Raw genomic sequence first — 22,121 nt, 5'->3', positions numbered from 1 at the left:
ATAAACAACCGAAGTCGACCAACCGAAATGCTCTTTTAGATTCTTTAAAAAATGTGATGTCTTAAACTGAATTACTACTGCACATTAGATAATTATACAATACTATTTATGTTTTACTCATTCTTTTATTACTTGCAAGTCCATTAAACAGTTTGAAAAAAAAAACAAATAAGGCAAGCCATCACACTCAACTTAAGTTAACTCAACTATAGCAACTAACAATTTAAAAACTTTGGTTCATCTAATAAACAAAGTTCAGTCTGTTGAGTTTTAAAAGATCTGTCAGATCAACAAAAAATTTTTTTCAACCATGTGGATCAACAAATGCTAAATCAGTGTAACTCTGATCCATATAACAGCTAACGTGTGAAATGTGAAAGTGAAATTGTTCAGATGACTCAATTTGAAAAGTTTGGAGAACATTTTGTTAGTGACAAATGTATTTTTATTCAGTTCACACAAAAAATTAAACTGACTTCTCCAACTAAAAATTATTTGCCCAGGCTACTTTTACATTTGTTAGTAAAACTTTTCGAAAGTTGGATTTTTTTACAGTGAGCCTTCAGTATAGGCCACATTTTGATTCCTGTTTTTCCGACCCCACTTTTACAACTTTTTCAAATTATACTTAAAGTATTAAAGACATTTTTTTACCTTAAATTTGATGCAATGCAATGATATTTTCACATTATCTTTTTTCCCAGTGGATTTATGTGTAAATGTTGTATTATTAAAATCACCAAATAACCAACTAATCTATTGTCAGTGTACATTCAAACAAACAATTAATAAGCTAAAATACATAATGCATTGCTTGTTTTAGCGTGGGACTGCACATAATTCATATGGTTGGGGAGAGTGAGTGGCCCCCAGTTTAAAATCCAAGCTGGGCTCCAAACCCGCTGGTGAAGAGAAAGTGAAGCGCTGCAGAAGAGAGGAGAAAAAGAGGAACAGCTCCATCCGTGCCAGTTGCTCCCCAGGACACACTCTCTTTCCTGAAAATCAGAAAATCACAATAGGTTTCCTTTTACCCGGGCTTGTAAAGAATTGTCAACTAGGGGTGTGCCATAATGGAATAAAATTATGCATTGCATTCTATGCATTTAAAAAATACAAAATAATTTTTTTCTAAAAAAGGAAACTAAGTTGTTCATTTTAAGAGATCCAGTAGTCTTATTTTCTCATGCATAATTAATTTTGCACTTTAATTAAGCAAAAACACATTTTATCCGATTAATCGATGGAATTTTTGGTAGAATACTCGATTACTAAAATATTCGATACCTACAGCCCTAATAACATTTAATATGAAATCTATAAACAATTTATCCTTTTATAAAAATACATTTACAAATATATATATATATATATATATATATATATATATATATATAATTAAAAAAGATATTTTCTGAAATTTTGTCAGTAATGATAATTAGACATTAAACATTTGCTGAGCATGTTATTGTGCTGGCTGCACCCCAAAACTTCTGATATTCTTCATATTCTATGCAGTGGTTAGTTTGCTGGAAAAGGAACTTTTCTAATAAGTTTAAATCGATTTTATCCTTTTATGGGTATTTTTGCTTTTATAAGGCCAGTTTTCTAACCTAATTAAATGCATGCATCATCTTTTGTGTCAAATTCTTAAATTTAATCAATAAATTCAAATAGTAAGACACTAGAGGGCTGTAACCAATCAAATCAAATGGCATTTACTGTAGATGATGCATTTACGCAGACTGTTAAATGAAGGACATGACTGAATGCATTTAACATTCAGTTACAGATGCATAAATGTTTGACGTTGTAAAACCAAATCGTTCAATAGTGATATTTGAAATGATTTTGGGGGAAAAAAGAGAAAATATTAAATATACTTTAAATACAAACCTAAAATCACCAGTAGGTGGCGGCAAATCACTGCATTAGAGAGTCATTGAGTCATTCATTCAACCGATTCATTTAAACAACAAAACAAAACACTGTACTGAGTAACTGTATCCTAAGAAAGATGAGTCTCAGTCCACTTCCAAACAAACTCTCTGTGGTTGAAATGAAATATAAATGCAACATGGACCAAATACTTCTTAAACGAACCCAAAACACAATGAAATGACAAGATGTGATGCTATGTGACACGATTTGATGACGCAAAACAAGATTTGTATCCAAATCAACCAGCGTAAAAATTTAATGTTTTCTTTTGTTTGGTCTGGACCAAACGAACCAAGAGAACCAAACCAAACCAAAAGTGTGAAGACAAAGCATGGAGTAGCATACCCTTTAACATTAGTGTAACTTTCATCTCATAGTGAATGTGTGCACTCTGTGGGTGTGCTTTTTTCTTTTTTCTTTGTGATATACTTGATAATATCAAATCGCATATTGTTTAAACAACAAATACGATATATATACACATAGACGATATATATCGCACACCCCTATATCTTTGTATTGCTCTCAAGGAAACAGAGTTGTCCTGTACCTAGAGAAAAAGGTAAAAAGGCATCTCGTCTCCTAAATTGGCCTTCTGCATCCAGGAAGTGACCCGGGTTAAAACACTGAGGCGTCTCCCACTCGGACTCATCAAACAGCACTGATGTCAAATTGCCGGTCACTATTGTGCCCTGCAAAAGAAAAATGATCTTATCTCTTATTATTCTTAAACTAATTGGTTCTGAACATAAATGTCTAGTACAAAAATATGTTTGCTTAAAGGATAAGCCCACTTCCAGAATAAAACAATTCACCCCCATGTCTTTCAAGATGTTAATGTCTTTCTAAAAATAAATTAAGATTTTTGAGGAAACATTACAGGTTTTTTCTCCATATACTGGACTTCAGTGGGTACCAACGGGTTAAAGGTCCAAATTGCAGTTTCAGTGCAGCTTTAAAGGGCTCTACATGATCCCAGCCAAGGAGTAAGTGTCTTATCTAGCGAAACAAGTCAGTCATTTTCTAAAAAAAGATGTATATACTTTTAAACTGCAAATGCTCATCTTGCACCAGCCTGACCTCATGCATTACATAGTCATTTTGGAAAGGTCACGCGTGACATAGGCGTAAGTACCAATCTAGTGTTTAGAAAGCACACATGGAAATAAAGTTAAATGTTCTTTACAAAAAAGGTAAACCAACAACGTTGAACAATTTTGAATAGGAATGCACCGATCCGTTACTCAGTATCGGTATCGGCTCCGATACTGCTGTTTTCTGCCAGATCAGGTATCAATTAGACGAGCCTGATCCAAATCCGATATTGTGCGTATACTATTACATGTTATTGCGAAGCCCTACAAAAGGCACAAAAACATTATAAAGCACCATGAAGGTCTTGTCCATGCAGCATTCAAACTGTGTGTCATCTTCGGTTACTATTATAAAAACGATGAAACTCTCTTTAAGAGAAGAGTGATTGACATTTCAAACTGTTAAAAGAAAAGGCTCAATAAACTATCGCACAGATATAATACACTACGCATCAGTATCTCTTCCCTTTGTGTTTTGATCTTTTGTATGCAGGGCATTGCTTGTTGACTCCATGTTGCTTTAAGTGCATCATTGTGCAGTACACAGGCGAAGAGCTAACTGTGTGTGACATCTGTGGTAAAAAAGTATATCAATTAAATTTATTTTAAGAAAATGACCAATCGTTTCACTAGATAAGACCCTTATTCCTCGGCTGTTTGAAGCTGCATTGAAACCACAATTTGAACCTTCAACCTATTGGTCCTCATTGAGGTCAAATACATGGAAAAAAGTCCTGGAATGTTTTCCTCAAAAATCTTTATTTCTTTTTGACTGAAAACCGAAAGACACGAACATCTCGGATGGCATGGGGGAGTAAATTACCAATGAACTAATCCTTTACATTTAAATTCCCATTTAGTGCATTAATCAACATTAGACCAACCTTTGGAATGGAGTATTTTCCTATCTGAATATCTTCCACAGTAGCCCGCGCCACATTCATTGGGATAATATTTCCAATTCTCTGTATCTCATGGATGACAGCATTGGTGTAGGGCATGTTATCTCTGTCTGATAAAGATGGCTGCCGTGAACCTCCAACAACGTGATCTATCTCCTCCTGAACTTTGGCTGAAGATACAAAGTCGGAGACAAAGAGTGTGAGCATATGTTACATTTTATGTGGATATGAATACAGTTTCCCATACCCTGTATCTCTGAATATTTCACCATGTAGAGAAGACCCCAGTACAGAGTGGTGGCGGTGGTTTCAGTTCCCGCTCCAAACAGATCCAAAGTACAGAAGCACAAGTTTTCCACATCAAATCCAGCATCTGTGTCGTCTTTAACCTAAACAAAACGATTGATAGGCATTTCAATTTAATTACATTGTTATTACCAGAGCAGTGCACGTACTGATGCCCCCCTAAGAAAGGGTCTTACTTTTTCCATCTCTCCAAGGAAGCAGTCAATGTAATCTCGAGGATTTGATGGATCATAATCCACTCTGTGTGCATTCACCTTCTCTCGAATAAAGTCAATCACCTCACACCACAGAGTAAAAATTCTCTGATGTGGTCCAGGCACTTGCCGCATGAGTCGTGGAAGCATGTTATACAGCTAAAGAAAGAAGAAGATAAAGCAAGTAAGAGGCTGCACTGTCAGGACCGCATTTCTGCAGCACTATAGTTCATTTTATTTTATCTCAAAACTTAGTCGTTAGTCTAAAAACAGCTTATATTGAAGGCAGTCTGCCAAAACGACAGCTTGTGGAATGTTTTACTCTATGATGTAATAGTGTGGTAAAGCACCGACTCTGCAGAAAATCCTACATGGCTAGCAGTTTAGCCCCACCCACCAATTCTACATCGCTGCATGCTTAAGGCCCGTTCACATCAAGCACGATAACTATAAAGATATAGTTCTAAAAATCGTTCTCAATATTAAAGAATAGCGGAGTCCACACCACAACTATAACGATAAAGGCACAGAGAAACGACATCGTTGGAATCACTTTCAAAACTATTTTTTTTCTGATGAACGATAAAAACATTGCCAACCAATCAGAATCAATCCTGCTGTAATGAGCTCGATACTTTAAAGTAGCAGACACTTGTCCGCTTAGAATACACAGACAATATCGTTCGCTGGTGTGGATGCTAATATCGTTATCTTTATAGTTATCGTTCTTGGTGTGAACGGGCCTTTAGCCTCACCCACCAATTCTACATTGCTGCCGGGTTTAGCCCCGCCCACCGATTCTACATTGCTGCCGGGTTTAGCCCCGCCCACCAATTCTACATTGCTGGCGGGTTTAGCCCCGCCCACTGATTCTACATCACTGCCTGTTTAGCCCCACCCACTGATTCTAGATCGCTGCATGCTTAGCCACACTTACCGATTATACATCGCTGGCAGTTTAGCCCCGCCCACTGATTATACATCACTAACAGTTAAGCCCCGCCCACCGATTATACATCGCTGCCGGTTTAGCCGGTATTTTTGGACTGATGCGTCTTATACTCAGGTGCGACTTATATTCCGAAAAATACGGTATGTAGAGGTCACGAGAGAGTCCACCGCGCATTTCTATGCAGAAACAAAACAACGAAGATGCTCTTACTGTGCGTTCACACCGCCGGCGTCGAGAGCATCACTCACAACGCTGCAGAAAGATTTGTGAGCGCTCAGACGCTCTGACATAGACCGAATTCTTATTTTGAATTTAAAGTGGCCAGAAAGCAAACAAGCTTGTTGATCTCGTGCAGACTAACCACATGGAGGGTAACGTTATAAGTTAACCTCATTAAATATTGTTGTCGACGTAATATTAAGATCCTTTACATAAAATGAACAATCTCAGACACCTTGGTCCACCTATCACCTTTAATTTATTTTTTATGTCCCTGTACGCAAACATGGACACATCATGGATCATTGCAAACGTGAAACAGCAATAATCAACCTGTCCTCCATTGTGCTTGGGAACTAATGTGGTCGGAGCTGCGTTCTCTGGAATCCTCTCAAGCGGTGGACTTCTACGTTCCGATTGGTTGCTGCCCAACCGCGTCATAGCTCATTACCATAAAGTTGCCTTGATTTCAACTCTCCTCGACGCTCTCAGTGGCCAAGTCGCGCCGCTCCTCGACGCTCGGCTTACATTGAAAATGAATGACTTCCGGCCACTTTGACACTTTCGACGCCGGCGGTGTGAACGCACAGTTAAGATAATAAGATGCTGTTCAGTGCCAAGTTGTTAAAAAAACAGTGTTTGCGTTGCCTTCATTCTGATTGCAGCATTGGGAGAAAGTGAATGAACTTAATTTTTTTTTCTTTTTTATGGACTGTCAGACCTCGTCAGTAAGAACTTGGCCCTTTGCTTACTTCATTTTACAGCGGATTTGTTTACAAACAAGGCATGATTCAATGCGTGATTTAAAAAAAGATTGAAACTAAAAGATTATGCTGTGCCAAGTATGTTGGATCCGACTATAATTTTGCAACACAAGTGTGTGTAACGGTTTTTATTAAATGGTCGCTATTGCTTTGTCCCTCTTACAGATCATTTGATATGTCTTGAGTTATAAATGTGTTTTCGAACTAAATCAGAGCAGCATCTATCTATGAAGGATGTATTGTACACTAAACAAACATACGCAACTATAAGTCAGTTCATGTACCACAGGAACATAGAATTAGCAAAAAGCAGCTGAGCAGTGAAAGAGAGCATTCAATGTCAAAATGTTTACCTGAGCACAGATGCCTCCTTGCAGATACACAGCTTCATTGATGTTCTTCAAGAGAGACTGAAAGCCATTGTCACTGTACTCAAATCGATGACCAAACACAAGCACGCAGATCACGTTTGAGACAGCATTGCTCAGCAGTGAGCGAGGGTCAAACGGTCGACCTGGAACAGAAGTTGTAAATCACGCTGTGCTTCTGATTTCAAATGCAATTCTGAATTGTTTCCAGTACACAATGCTTAGTAAACACCTTGTTCATTTGAAACGGCCTCATTCAGAAAGCGACATTCAAGACTGATGGACAGCTCCAGGCTTTTCTTTCCCAATCCGAAGTTACGAAGGGTTGAGAGAGCAAATCTTCTCTGTTGCTTCCATTTATAGCCTTTGGCAGCAATTAAACCTGATCGCAAAACAGACCCTTTACAGTTCATTGATTACTGATTCAATTTATGGTCAAATATGGTAAAAACACCAATTTGGCATTCATATATTAGACTGACCTTTGTCTCCGACAATGTCAGTAAATATAGGTAACATAGGTCGACCAGCAAGGCTGTCATCGTGTTGTAAATACACCTCCTTCACGAGTTTATATCCATCCAACACAACGATTCTTGAACCGAAAATTCTAAGACTGAAAATCTTGCCGTATTTTTCTGCAAACTGTAAAACATTATTTGTTGTCAGAACCTGAGCTCCTGAAGTAACAGCATATGTTCAGGAAAATCATAACACAGATTCAGAAACAAGCAATCTCATATGTAAGCAGATCCACAAGCCTGCCTAATGTTACCAAGCAAAACTTGGTAAATCACTTAAATAAATCACTTTTTGAATCTTTTCTTACTTTTAATATTGTATCCTGGTTTAACTCTCTTTCTGTTAAAAGCAAAAACAGACTGCAATAGACACCATCACAAAATTTGTAATAGTTTTACTGGTTATAACTGGACTTCTGTTGGTTTGTAATGGACCCTGTGGGTCTCTGGTCAATCGGCTGCTTGTTAAAACCAATAAATCCTAATAGAATGTCTACCCAAAAAACACTACAGAAAATAATTTTATAATAGTTTGTAATGGTTTGTAGTTGAACCCATTAGAATCTTCTGTGATGGTTCTATAGTTTCAAGTAAAATAACTGGTGAAAGACAGGTACCTCTCACTGATCTCCATACTGTGGCATTACAAAGAAAAGCCTCTGTTGTTGTGGGAAACTCTTCTTTTCAGTTATTTCATCTGGCAGACTGTAGCGTATAAAGTGCCTTTGGTGAGAAAAGGCCAAGTATAAGAAAACCTGTATCCCATCTGCCATAAGTATTTTAAAGATGCATTTTTAAAAGTGCTGTATGTTGTTGCTGTGATTTATTATTTGTACTGTTTGTATGTTGATCATAAAGACTATTTTCTACTCCACTGGGGATAGACAATAAAGCTTTCTTTATGCTTCATTAAGTTATTCATGTTTAGGATAATATTGCATTATGTAACTGCGGAAGCAAATGTTCCCAAGAGCCATACCCTGACCCTTATTTTCATTATTGCCATTTTAAGGCTCTGAGAACAGAGTTAAAGCAAAGTTTAACTGGTTTTCCTTTATCGCTTTTGCAGCTGTAACTGTAATACGCTTATGTTGTGGATATAGCTATCTGACTGAGCTCATGTAAAGTATGTTTATTTATTTATTTTCGGTGTCGTACTCATCATTTTCCACGCGATTAACGCGGTTTGCGGTCATTAACCGCTAGCTTACTTTGCGTTTTCAGATTTATTTAGTTGGATATAAGCTGGAAATGTATTTACCTGAGATAACTGAAGATGAATCCTACCATTTTCGATATGATGAAGGTCTCCTATGAACGGCAAAGACCAAGGTCCAGGAGGAAAGTTCCTCGGTGCTTTATTTCTGATATAATCACTCAGCAATAAAAACACACACGAAAATATAAAAACAGCTTTGATGTCGATCCACTCGTAAAGGATCTGCAAAGTGTTCATGACTGACACTCGACTATGCTTCCTGTGTAAAACTGAATACAATCATGTTCAAGGAAAGTTGCTAAATAGCGTTGTTATGTCATTGCGCGATATCATCATTATGTAACCACAAGGCAAAACGCCATAGAATACATTTACATTTAGATTTAGTCATTAAGCAGAAGCTTTTATGCGAAGCGACTTAGAAATGAAGACAATGCAAGCAATCAAAATCAACAGAAGAGCAATGAGTGCTATAACAAGTCTAAGTTAGCTCAGTTTTTTTATTATATAATAAATAAAAAGAAAACATAGAATAGAGCAAGCTAGTGTTTAATGCCTTTTTTACTTTTGTTAACTGTATAATAAAAGAAAACAAATAGAATACAAAAAGATTAGAGAAGCTAGTGAGTTTTTTTAAGGAAAACAAAGCAGTTAGTAAATAAATAGAGTGCAAGTCTAAAAGGGGCAAGTTTTTTAAGAATATAGAATTAGAATAGAGAGTGCTGTAGAGAATACACAACCAGATCACTTAAATCTCAGCAAACAATATTATTATGAATATTATTTGAAATGTTTATTTTAATTTGTTAGTAAATAATAAAAAAGTAATATTCAACTATAAATAATATCTTTTTAAATTTGCACATTTATCAACAGCTATATTTTATGCATATTCTTAATAACTACACATTTTGAACAATGATGTTTTAAGCAGTGTGATTTTTCTTAGGTTTTTCCCTGAATTATGCATTGCATTTTGTGTTTTCAGGTTACAACTTAACGGATAATGTCCCGGCAGAGAATTGCAAATACCTTTTCCATTTTTCTGTATATTTTTTAGCTGATCAACAGGTAAAACTAAAAACAAGGTTTTATCATAAATTAACTTTTATTATTGAACAATTGCAACTATCATGTGATATGTGTACTGCTAGATACCTCTGGTGTCCTCTTTTAGAGGGAAAATGTGTCTTTCTTGAGTCACAGTTGCTAAATGTTGCCAAAAAATTGGTGCCTTTTGAAGAAAAAGTTGCTAGTGTAGTGTAGCAATTTGCTAAAAGGCCATGTACAGTGTTTTTATTTATAGAAACTTATAGTGCCACATAAATCAGAAATTAGTTCATACTTTGTGCCTAAATCACTGATTCAACAAGACCAAGGTAATGAATGAATGTGATTTAATTTTCTAAAGCACAGACATTCTGCTTGTCATTACACACACACACAGTCTCAGTGTGCAGCATAATAAGAGTCACAAGTGCTGAAGCAGCTCAAACTGAGCAATTGTCCTTTCTAGTTTCTTTCCATCCCGACCAGAGAGAAGTGAAGCAGCAGGAGTAAATATGCATGTTTTGGGTCTGTTTATGGTGGCGTCTGTGTTCCTCAGCACTGGATCTGCTTCAGATGATCAGATGGAGCTAGCAGCTTTACTGCGCAGCGTCTCTTCAGCAGCACTGATCCGAGATCAGCCGCTCACAGACCCACAGACAGCTGCTGCTGGACCCAAGCTGCTGACTAAAGATGGGCTCATCCAGGGCCTAACACTGGACAAGTCTTATGTGTTTTATGGGATCCCGTTCGCCGATCCTCCTGTGGCAGCATCCCGCTGGAAACCGCCCCGTCCTGTCACGCCATGGAGAGGGGTGTATGATGCCACTTATCCCCGAGCAGCGTGCATGCAGGCCTGCATTGGACCCATTGCAGACGAGTGTCCCAAGAAGGTGAGTGGGACACGATGACAGACAGGGATTTGGGTTCCATAAAAATTAAGATCTACACAGAGGAATAAATAACTTGAATTGATTTAATTTGCTATTTTTAGTAATTTCTTTGGATTTAATAGAATTATGTTTACATTTAGTCGTTTAGCAGACACTTTTATCCAAAGTAACTTAAATGATGACGATGGAAGCAATCAAAATCAACAAAAGAGCAAGTGCTATAACAAGTCTCAGTTAGAACGAGCTGTGCTCAACAAAGTTTAGGCCTTTCTCACACAAAACAAACTTATCGACAGCAACCAATCTGGCTTCAGAAGTGGACATTCAACCAAGACTGCCTTGCTCTCAGTTGTTGAAGCCCTAAGACTTGCAAGAGCCGATTCCGAATCTTCAATACTTATCTTGCTGGATCTGTCCACTGCTTTTGACATGGTTAACCACTAGATCCTCCTGTCAACCCTACTTGCAAAGGGCATCTCATGAATCACACTACAGTTGTTTGAGTCTTACCTCTCAAATAGGGCCTTTAAAGTATCTTGGGGCAGTGAGATTTCCAAGTTGCAACATCTAACTACTGGGGTGCCTCAGGGCTCGGTTATTGGACCGTTTCTTTTTTCTGCCTACATGGCATTGTTAGGTTCTATCATTCAGAAACATGGCTCTTTTTATTACTGCTATGCTGATGACACTCAGTTCTACCTTTAATTCCATCCTGATGATCCGACGATAGCTGCAGCTCAAAATTACCACTCTCACGGGTCACATGTGTAATGCTAGATTATGTATGTGTATTGGTCAGGTGGGTGAGGACTGTCTGTACCTGAACGTCTTTGTTCCTCTGAGTGTGAATCTGGAGGCTCCGCTGCTAAAGCCGCTGCCGGTGATGGTGTGGATCCACGGCGGGGATTTCATCGCAGGCTCCGCATCCAAACAGCTCTACGATGGCCGATACATCAGCAACTTCACGCAGACGCTGGTCGTGAGCGTCGCCTACCGTCTGGGTGAGACTCTGATTACTGTTAATAATAAGAGCCACAAACACAGTGCTGATTCCATACATATATGTATGAAGATGCCTCAATAGTGAGTTTCAATAAGCCATCCGTCATATTGTAATGGTCACCTTGAAGCCATTCACCATAATAAAACCTATTCTAGTCTACTTAAAAGAACAAGGAATTCAGATATTTGGAATTTGCCCAGTGAATGCGAACCCATAGTATGGTGAATGATGTCAAAATAGCGGACACTTCTACGAGCTTGAAGGGGTCAAATGGGGTATCTTTGCATATCTCTGGCTGAATCTGTGCTTCTTCAGGCGCGTTTGGCTTTCTAGTGTCAGGAAAAGACCCACAGACTTCCGCCGCAGGGAATTATGGGATTCTGGATCAGCAGGCGGCGCTGCTCTGGGTTCAGCAGAACATCGCTGTGTTTGGAGGAGACCCAAGCAGGGTGAGAAATTATCTAAACGTATTTATGAAGGGATCAATTTCAAAACCATGTTTAAGCCCCCCAAAATAAAAATGTTTACGTTCCGCCTTAATCTTCAATGTGGAAAATGGTCTTCAACGATATAGGGAAATAACGAGAAGAATTACATCGTTCAGTAAACGGTAAATCTGTTTGCACTACAAACCAGTGTCTTCATAATTAAGATAACGCATTAAAATAATATGGTAAGACACAACAGTTTGCAAAATCAAGCAGCAATAGTTTTGTACATAAAAGTAGCTGAAAGCAAATAAAACCGGAAGCAATAAAAAATGGCCACGCCCATTTCTTTAGAATTGTTTTTTTAACGATTAACGGAAATTTGGATAATGGCCTGGCAGAAATTTTCCAATAAAGTTTAGTTTTTCTTTTTTTAACCGTGAAAAAAAAAAAAAAAAAAAAAAAAACATAGTTACATAGTTTTTGGATTGAGATTTTATCCCTTCCCCAATTTTCAGTAATTGCAGTGCACAAAGAAAAAAAAGACTTATTTTAATCAGTTATTATAGTTACTTGAAATAATGAAGTAAAAATAAATAAAACCGAGCCTAGAAAGACATATTTCTAGGGCTGTAGTACTCGAGTCCGGTCTTGGACTCGAGTCCGGACTTGAGACATTTTTCTGTCGTCTCGGACTTGTCTCGGACTCGTTGCATTTGCACTCGGACTTGTCTCGGACTTGGCCATTGGACTCGCCAAGTCTTCTAGTTGGTCTCGACCGAGTCCAGCAAAAAAATAAAATAAAAAAATTATCCTTCAAAAAAAAAACCACATTTGCATGATGTCGCGACTGAAAACGTGTGGAAAACACTAGGCGCGCCGCTCTCCTTATTTCCAAAGCACTCTGTAATCTACGCTCACGCTCCAGTGGCGTCTGCTGTTGCTGGGCAACCATGACCCGCGCTCCATGATGACGCAGAAGTTTCAGCAAAGAATAAATGGAATTCCAGCACTTAAAATCACTTTCAGTAGCTCTGCTAATAGATTCATTTAAAAAATGGCTATTGTACAACTATGATCATCTGTTTCTCCATCTTGCCTTAGTTTTCAGTATTGTTCCGGGAAAGGATGTGCATGACCAGCGGTGCACTTACTGCGACCTGAAAAGTTTAGATGTTTCTAATTTAATTTTCTACCTGTTAGATTGTGTTTTATTTACGTCTACACCTAGATAGCCTTTTTTTTTTATCAATAAACGCGTATTAATGTATAGCCTTATGCAACAATTACATATGTAAATTTTAAAAACTTTATAATTATGACATTACATATTTACATTTTCATGTAACAGCCAGTATTTGTATCTGTAACAATCACAAAATGTTTCCTATCTGCATTCGGATACAACATCGTTCAGTTACTTGATAAGACTGTTATGACTTTTTATATATTTTTTCGTAGTTATCACTGAACAAGTATGTCGTGTTAAACTGAAATAATTATTAAATTCTAAAATAATATTGATCAAGCAAAGCAGAGAGATTTCATGACAAACGTGTCATAGTGATCATTTGAACACGACTGAATCCATTCAATGCACACATTCTCATTACGCAGAACACTTTAAGCGAGTCTTAATGTTAATGAACTTCACTAAACAGATGTGTGTGTTCCGCGCAAACCAGCAAAAGGTAGAGATGCAAACATGTAGGACAAGTAGACAATGTATCCGCATCGAAGCTGATTATTAGCCTACTCTTGAGAGAGAACTGACTTGGTTTTTGAGAGACTGAGACGCGCAGCGCGGCTGTTTGATTGGCGAGCGCGCTGCTTATTCCATTCATTCGTATCATGGTAGCCTAAGCTTTCAATATTTGCCTTTTAAATATATACAAATAATATAACGTGTAGCTATGATGTATTATTATAGGTAAAATTACTCTTGCAACGCTCTGATTTCTGAGAGATAAACAGAGAGGCGACAACAATGGGGTGTTTGATTTGCTCTCTTTTCACTCATAAAGTTTACATTCATTCACTTCTGGCGCTGATGCCCTGGCTCACCTGTTATCTAGCAAACACCAGACTGTGTCAGCTTCAGCCGAGTATTAAGGCGGAATTATTCCTTGTGCGTTATTCGTTTTTTAAGCCATTATCCGTGCCATTCCGAATAAGGTATTCGGCTTCAGGCACAACCCTAATTATTACATTATATATTTTATTTTTACATGCAACATAGATAAGGTCATATAGTAACAGCTTCACGCAATATTGTAATTCTAAAATTCACGTCGTACTTGCAAACACTTTGTATTCATTATGGTTAATGCATGCTGGAGTAGTCGATTGTTTCCGACAGAGCTCGACTAGTCTATGCAAGTCCTAGCACAGTATGACAAAAATGTCGCTGTATTTATGTGCGCATGTCCAGTAGAGCCAAACGTATCCATTCTATCCTTGCTGCGCGCATTTGTCATATCCCGAGCTTTGCGTGTGTCTGTGCACTGTGCCAAGGCATAGTCATATACATTTTTGACCACAGATATAATGTCAACAAAAAATAAAGTACATAAAAATTATTTGACCTTACAGTTCCAAACTTTGTTTGTTTATCCAAGTTTAGCTCCTAGGGTCGGACTGGGGGTAAAACCAGTACTCATTACCAGGGCCCCAAAGGAAGAGAGGGCCCTTGAAAAGTATGAATCTGAAATATATATTTTTTACCTGGATATTTTCATGGGTGGGGGGCATGGGGGCTCATCAGGACTGCCTATGCATAGGGCCCAGGATCTTGTGTAACGCCCTTGTTAGCTTCAACCCTAATTATACACACTTGAACCTAATCAAGCTCTTACTAGACACATTAATCTTCCAGGTGTGTTAAGGCCAGTTGGAGATAAACTTTTCAGGACATTGGCCCTCCAGGATGTAGTTTGGAGACCCCTGTCCTACAGAGTTGTTACTTTGCACATGCTTTTTGATCATTACAAATAATAATGTAAAATGATTTTCTTAGAATAGGAGATATGCTTTCTCTCGCATCACAAACATTATCAGTAGTTAAGTATGTGGTCTTGAAGAGGACCCTTTTTTCTTTCATTTGGACTCGGTCTTGGACTTGGACTCGAAACTTTTGGACTTGGACTTGACTTGGACTCGAACCTCTTTGGACTCGGTCTTGACTCGGTCTCGACTAGTCCTGGACTTGGACTTGACTTGGACTCGACAAAGCTGGACTTGACTACAGCTCTACATATTTCACAAGTAATAATAATGACAAAACCACACAACAAAATTACAAAAACTTTAACTAAAATAAAAGAAAATATGAACATAAAAATGTATTTAAAATGTTCATAAAAAACTGTAATAGTATCAATGATACTAAATTAACACTGATTTAATCAGTGTATTACAGAAATGAGAATCAAACAATAACCACAATTAAAATAAAATGTTAAAACTTTATATTACCATTATATAACAATAATAAGAAATTAGTATGAAAATGTGCTTGTCATAAACAAAATCTTCTGCAAAATAATAGTTTAATAACAAACAAACCATACATAAAAAACATTTTTATATTCTACCTGTTTTGGTTGAAAATAGATGTTTTCACAAAAAACAGCTGAAGACTCCTGAAGAGTTTTACAGAATTAAAATAAATACATAAATAGAATCATATGCTGAAATGAAGATTAAATAGCAGACTCTATAAAATAGTAGAATTTGTGTGTGACTTCAGGTGACTCTGTTCGGCGAGAGCGCTGGAGCTCAGTCGGTCAGTCTTCATCTGATGATCCAGAGCAGTAAACCTCTCTTCAAACAGGCCGTCTTCCAGAGTTTACCCTTCTCCATTCCTCTGAAAACACGGTAAACACACACACAGACGTGTATCTGTACAGACGAGTGTCGTGTCCTCAAGCGCTGGTGTTTCTCCTCAGACACGAGTCTCTGAAGCTCGGGAAGAACTTCGCTAAATCAGCAAACTGCTCAGTTCTGGACCTGATGTGTCTTCAGTCTCTGAGTCCTCAGGAGGTGCTGAACGCACAGATCAAATCCAGTGAGAACAAACCCCTCCACATCTCAGAAAAATATCCATGCAAATATTTATTTTTTTATTAGATTTTACATTAAAAAAAAAAAATTACAGAAAAAAAATTCATTATTTGAAACAAAATTAACTTTAAATTGAATTGTGGGAAAAAACGTATGTATTGCAAAAAAGAAAAATAGATATAGACATATAATTAATTAAAAATCATTGTATTACAGCAATAATATTTTTAATAAAAAAAATTACCATTGGGAAAATGTATAATAAAATATAAGGCACAATAATTGTATTAATTATATGTTATTACATTTTAGTAAATAATAATTATATAAAGCACAATATAATAACTGGACAAATAAGAAAGTAAATAAAATATCTATAATAAGAACTAATTAGCATGAACGTAAACTTTAATAGCCATGGTAATCTTAAATAATTAAATATAAATAAATAAAAATCTAAATGTTTTGAAACGGTATAATTAATTCTTAATTAATAATAATAATAATAATAATTTACGAGTTATACAATTGTATAACATTTTAAACTAAAATTAAACTAAGAAATTAGTAGTATAGTAATTATAATAATAATTATTATTATTATTAATATTAATTTTATAACCTCTTCATAGTGCTATTCATTTTGCGACATTATTCCTTGGCCAGTTCACAATATTTGTAATGCAAATATAATTAAAAATAATAATAATTTGGTTTGATCCTTAAAATAATGTTAAAATGTAAAAAAAAAAAAAAATCCTTAATTTCCTTCATGCAAATCATGCTAAGATTTTAAGAACAAGCAAACAAATATTATTGTATTCTATTTTTTTTTTTAAGTGAATCTAGGCATGTTTTTAATGACTGCACAGATCAGATCTCCTCCACCTCCTGCACAGATGATATCAGTCCGAGATGCTGAAGCTGCTTGTGTTTCTCAGGCTCGAAGGTGGTGAACCCCTTCCGCTTTCTGGAGCAGTTTGAGAGCTGGGGGCCGTATGTGGACGGAGAGCTGATCAGAGAGCAGGCGGTCAGTGCCTTCCTGAAGGGACACTGGCAGAAGGACAAGCCCGTGCTGCTCGGTACGGTTTCATCCAGTCTCACCGTCAGCATAAAGTCAAACTGTCCTTGTTCACTGGCTAGTGTGTGTGTTCCAGGGACCACCTCAGAAGAAGGAGTGATCTTTGTGTACGGCGTCTTCATGAAGCCTGTGTCAGCGGTCGAGTGCACCATCTACACCACGGCCATCTTCAAACAACACGCCATCAAAATCCTGCGCAAATACCTGCCGCTGTACAGCGATGCGGACCGCAGGGACATGCTGGCACAGGTCAGCCACGCTCCATCACTCTCCATCATTTCATCATGCCTCATAATAACTCTGAAGGGACTTTACTTTAAGCTCTCGCCAATTATTTATACATTTGCAAACATGTAAAGACACTGTTCACCACACAGTTTGCTGCCAAAAGCATATTGCTCCACTGATTCAAAAAAGTTTCTGTGCATGCTAATATTTCATCATATTATAGTATATTATAGCATCACATTTTCCCTTTTGGAGGATCTTAAAAGCATGAAGTGCATCTATATATATATATATAAAGCAAAATAATTATGCATTATTGTTTTATTTATGCATTTATTTATGCATTATTGTTTTATTTATGAAATGATAATATAATTCATTATATAATTACAATTATGTTATATTTTAAATACACACACACACTATATATATATATAGTATTACCTATAATATTTATTATTATTACGTACAGGTAGTCTTTTTGAATTCTTTTAACAACATGCATTTATATATATATATATATATATATATATATATATATATATATATATATATATATATATATATATATATATATATATATATAAATATATACATATATATATATATATAAACTCATATTACAATAACCAAATTTTTTTTTTTTGAAATGATCTTTAATGATCGTTTAAATAATGCAAAAATAATGTTTCAAAATCAGGTTATATATTCTGGTTATTTACAGTAATAGGGAATTAGAACGAAATGAGCTTTGATTGTAATAAAAAATTATCTCAAAAACTAAAGGATCTAAAATACCCTTAATATTCTTTACAAGAGTTGAGTCCACTGTATTTAGAGATGAATGGGAATACTAAAATATAAACTTCATATCAACATAACCATATCAACGATGGAAGTAAAATAGCTTATCATAATACAGAATGGGGGTTTTAAAACTAAAATAAAGACAAAGATACCAACTAAGAAAGTGTTGAAATGGTTCTGTTCTCCTTCTGTCCACAAGGCGGCACTGCGTGCTGTGATTTACTCATCTGGCTCTGAGACCTCAATCAATGATTTAACCAGATATTCTGAGTCACTTCAGCAGACTTCACCCGAGAGGTCAAAGGTCACCACAACTCAAATCTATCCCTTTACTGCTAAACTAACTCATATAGTCGAAGTCTGGACCTGATTATAAAGATTTCTATTTGAAATAAATGCTGCTTTTTTTTTTACATTCTATCCTTAAATGGTGTATCCTTTTACCCAGCAGAGATATTTTAGTAATATTTATACACTACAAAAAATGTATTATATTTATCAACTGTCAATTTCATTTTAAATATTTATATATTTATTTTTTATATATATAAACAATTAAATAATTCATTAACATTTTGTTAATGATATAGAATTATATTCTTTTGAACTTTTTTTTATTTTGTGCAGCATTTTACCCAGAAGTGATCTTTTAATATTATTTATACACTATTATAGAATTTATTAATATACATGTTTTCATATTTATAGATTTTTTAGTTTTCATTTTTTTTAATTTTTTTCTCTACTTATTGATAAATAAATAATATTTATTGATATTTCGTATTTATATTTATTTATAGATATTGAATATAAGTATTGTGATATCATAATTCAGCATTTTAAATATATAGTTAAATTAATATTCATTATTAAATAATCCATTAAAATATTGCATAAATTATAAAGAGTTGCGTTTAAAATAAATGCTGTTCTTCTGAACTTTCAATTAATCAGAAAATCATTGAAAAACAATGAACACAGTTTGCAACACTGATAATAATCAGAAATGTTTCCTGAGCAGCAAATCAGCATATAAGAAGCATTTCTGAAGACTGGAGTAATGGTGCTGAAAATTCAGCTTTGATCACAGAAATAAATTACATTTCACAATAGATCCACTTAGAAAACAGCTATTTTAAATTTGAATAATATTTCATCATTTTTAATGCATTTTTTTGGTGATAAATGCAGCCTTGCTCACCTGATTCTTTCTCTTTCAGATTGTGACTGACTACATCTTCCTGTGTCCGTCGCGGAGGTCGGCTCGCGCCGGCGTGGCGTCCGGGAGCTCGGTGTGGATGTACGTGTTCGATCACGTGGCGAGCGATCCTAGCGTGTGGTCGGGTGTGACGTTCTGTTACCGTCACGTGTGTCACGGCGCCGAGCTGCCGTTCGTGTTCGACTCGGCGCCGGTGGCGAACCTCAGCATGACTCCGGCGGAGCGGCTGCTGTCCAATCGGATGCTGTGTTACTGGGGAGCGTTCGCTCACACCGGTGACCCCGGGTCTCACGCAGAGTCCAGCGCGTTCTGCAGACAGCAGCGTCCGCCAGCGTGGCCACGCTACACGGCTAACAGCGGCTGGCTAATCATGAACCTCACGCTGCATTCACACGCGCAGACCGGAGCGCGCGAAGACATCTGCGACTTCTGGGACACGCTGGGAATCTATCCATAAAAAAAAAAAAAAAAAACTGGTTAAAGGGATAGTTCAGCCAAAAAGGAGAATTCTGTCATTAATTACTCACCCTCATGTCATTCAAATCACATCAAGCCCTGTTCACACCAAGAACAATAAATATAAAAATAACAATATTAGTCAATGTAATATCGTCTGTTATTGTTATCTTTATAGTTATTGTGCTTGGTGTTGAACGGGTCTTAAGATCTTCGTTCGTCTCGGGAACATGAATTTTCGATGAAATCCGGGAGCTCTCTGACGCTCCCATAGACAGCAAGGGTCCCTGATCGTGTAAGGTTCGGGTCACAGAGCTCTCGGATTTCATCGAAAATTTGTGTTTCAGAGACAAACGAAGATCTTACGGGTTTGGAACGACACAAGGGTGAGTAGTTAATGACAGAATTTGTATTTTTGTGTGAACTGTCCCTTTAAGGCTAGAAGGGATACAGATGTGGTTACTGGGCAAGCACACATCAATATAGTGTAATTTGTCACTGTACAACAATAATCACTATTTTTGAATTATTGTAAGGGGTAGGTTTAGGGTTGGGGTAGGTGTAGACGTTAATAAAACACAATCTAATAACTTGAAAAATTACACTTCATTGTTAGTTTGCGGTCAGAGCTGTATCCCTTCTTGCCACAACCAGAAAAACACGAGCTCTCACACATATCTCATCTGTTTCTCATGGACTAACTGTACAGTCAAACCAAAATTTATTCAGACACCTTCAACTTTTCTCACGTTATCACGGTTTATTCACTAGAAAAAGGTGATACAACAAGAGCTCCGTGTGTCAGAGCAAATTCATCTTGATAATGTCAGATAATTTTGATAGAAAGGTAATGAATTCAGTTCAGCTGCATTTAAGTAAACAATTAGATAATACCAATTTAGTCAAACTAATTACCAAGCAATGTTTAATTTTGTTCAGTCTATGGTGTAAAAAGGTTGCATTAGCAATTAAATAAAAAACACTTAAGCAAAACATGGTCAGGTCAAAGTGTCTGAATAATTTTTGGTCCCACATTTGTATCGGTTTTACTGAAGATTTTTTCTCTACAATTTTTCCTGCAACCATTAGTAAAAAAAAAAAAAAATAATAATAATAATAATAATAATAATAATAATAATAATAAATATATATATATATATATATATATATATATATATATATATATATATATATATATATATATATATATAAATGATATCTGGTGTCTGAATAATTTTTGGTTTGACTGTATTGATGTATTAGTGCAAATACCCAAACATTTATTGTGCTGTAAAAGATTAATCGCATCCAAAATAAGAGTTTTTATTTAAATACTATATGGGTGTATACTTTGTATATTTATTATTTATAAATTCAAAAAAATAAAATATTTACATGCATATATTTATATAATGTATATTATATATAAATATATTTAATAATCATAACATTTTACGTGCATGTGTGTATTTATATATATATACACTACTGTACAATAATACAGTAAGATTATTATTATGTGTTTTTTTTTTAAGCATTCTCTTCTGCTCACCAAGCCTGATTTGATCCAAAACACAGCAAAAGCTGTAATACTGTGAAACATTTTTACTATTTAAACTACATGCTTTCTATTTGAATATGTTTTAAAATGTAATTTATTCCAGTGGTCAAAGCTGAATTTTCAGCATCATTACAAGGCAATCTTTGAGAGTGTACATAATAAATATACACAGTACACACACACTTATTATGTAAACAAAAACTTTTATTTTGGATGCGATTAATCATTAGACGGCAATAATTCTTAAATGAACGTATATTGAATTAAGAAGATAAATGACTAAATACTTGTTATAAATGTTACAATCTATGTTGCATTGAATGAATCTAGGTTTTCTGAAATATTAATCAATATCTAGAGTAAGCCAGATCAACTTTGTTTTTTACCTTTAAGTTAAGTTTATTTTTACAGAGTACAGAGATTTGTTCTTGTTGTAAGTTTAGACATAAAATGAGTTTGCCTGCTGATCTGAATGGTCCTGCTGCATATTTAATATATAGCTACATAGTAATAATAATAATTGTACATATAAAATTACAAGATATATTTATGATAAAGTGGATTTCGTTATGTAATGTAGTTACATTACTACTACTATTATTATAGCACAGAACCTTTATAAATATTCATAATAATCATAATACTTTTAAATATAAGAATATAAAATATAAATGTATATTTATGAATTTCCTTTAATAATGTAGTTACATTATTATTATTATTATTATTATTATTATTAGGCACAGATCAAAGCATCTACACCAGGATCCTACACTGTAAAAAATTTCTTGTTGTTTTTACAAAAACTTTTTGGCAGCTGTGGTTGCCAGAATAATTTTGTAAAAATACAGAAAACTGT

At 35.7% G+C, this 22,121-nt stretch overlaps 2 protein-coding genes across 4 annotated transcripts; one reads left to right on the top strand and one right to left on the bottom strand.

Moving 5' to 3' along the window:
* Window positions 1-296: 296 nt before the first annotated feature.
* Window positions 297-8,753, bottom strand: LOC113059714 (cytochrome P450 2J2-like). Of its 2 annotated transcripts, none has more exons than XM_026228257.1 (9): window positions 8,520-8,753; window positions 7,220-7,382; window positions 6,970-7,119; window positions 6,723-6,883; window positions 4,417-4,593; window positions 4,182-4,323; window positions 3,917-4,104; window positions 2,489-2,630; window positions 297-995 (listed from the first exon to the last, which is right to left on the bottom strand). In XM_026228257.1, the coding sequence occupies exons 1-9, from the start codon at window positions 8,712-8,714 to the stop codon at window positions 820-822; spliced, it is 1,494 nt and encodes a 497-aa protein (XP_026084042.1). In that variant the 5' UTR covers window positions 8,715-8,753; the 3' UTR covers window positions 297-819. The 2 variants fall into 2 exon arrangements, with proteins under 2 accessions (XP_026084042.1, XP_026084049.1); XM_026228264.1 differs by having other exon boundaries at window positions 298-995; window positions 8,546-8,616.
* A 1,044-nt stretch (window positions 8,754-9,797) lies between these two features.
* LOC113059699 (crystal protein) lies at window positions 9,798-20,771 on the top strand. 2 transcript variants are annotated; one of them, XM_026228248.1, is made up of 8 exons: window positions 9,798-10,417; window positions 11,217-11,418; window positions 11,736-11,869; window positions 15,597-15,724; window positions 15,796-15,914; window positions 16,852-16,992; window positions 17,068-17,240; window positions 19,247-20,771. In XM_026228248.1, the coding sequence occupies exons 1-8, from the start codon at window positions 10,040-10,042 to the stop codon at window positions 19,700-19,702; spliced, it is 1,731 nt and encodes a 576-aa protein (XP_026084033.1). In that variant the 5' UTR covers window positions 9,798-10,039; the 3' UTR covers window positions 19,703-20,771. The 2 variants fall into 2 exon arrangements, with proteins under 2 accessions (XP_026084033.1, XP_026084025.1); XM_026228240.1 differs by having other exon boundaries at window positions 16,852-17,240.
* Window positions 20,772-22,121: the final 1,350 nt, after the last annotated feature.

This window comes from Carassius auratus, chromosome 4, assembly GCF_003368295.1.
Source record: "Carassius auratus strain Wakin chromosome 4, ASM336829v1, whole genome shotgun sequence".
Classification (NCBI taxonomy): domain Eukaryota; kingdom Metazoa; phylum Chordata; class Actinopteri; order Cypriniformes; family Cyprinidae; genus Carassius; species Carassius auratus.
This window is presented reverse-complemented; position numbering and strand designations above follow the sequence as displayed.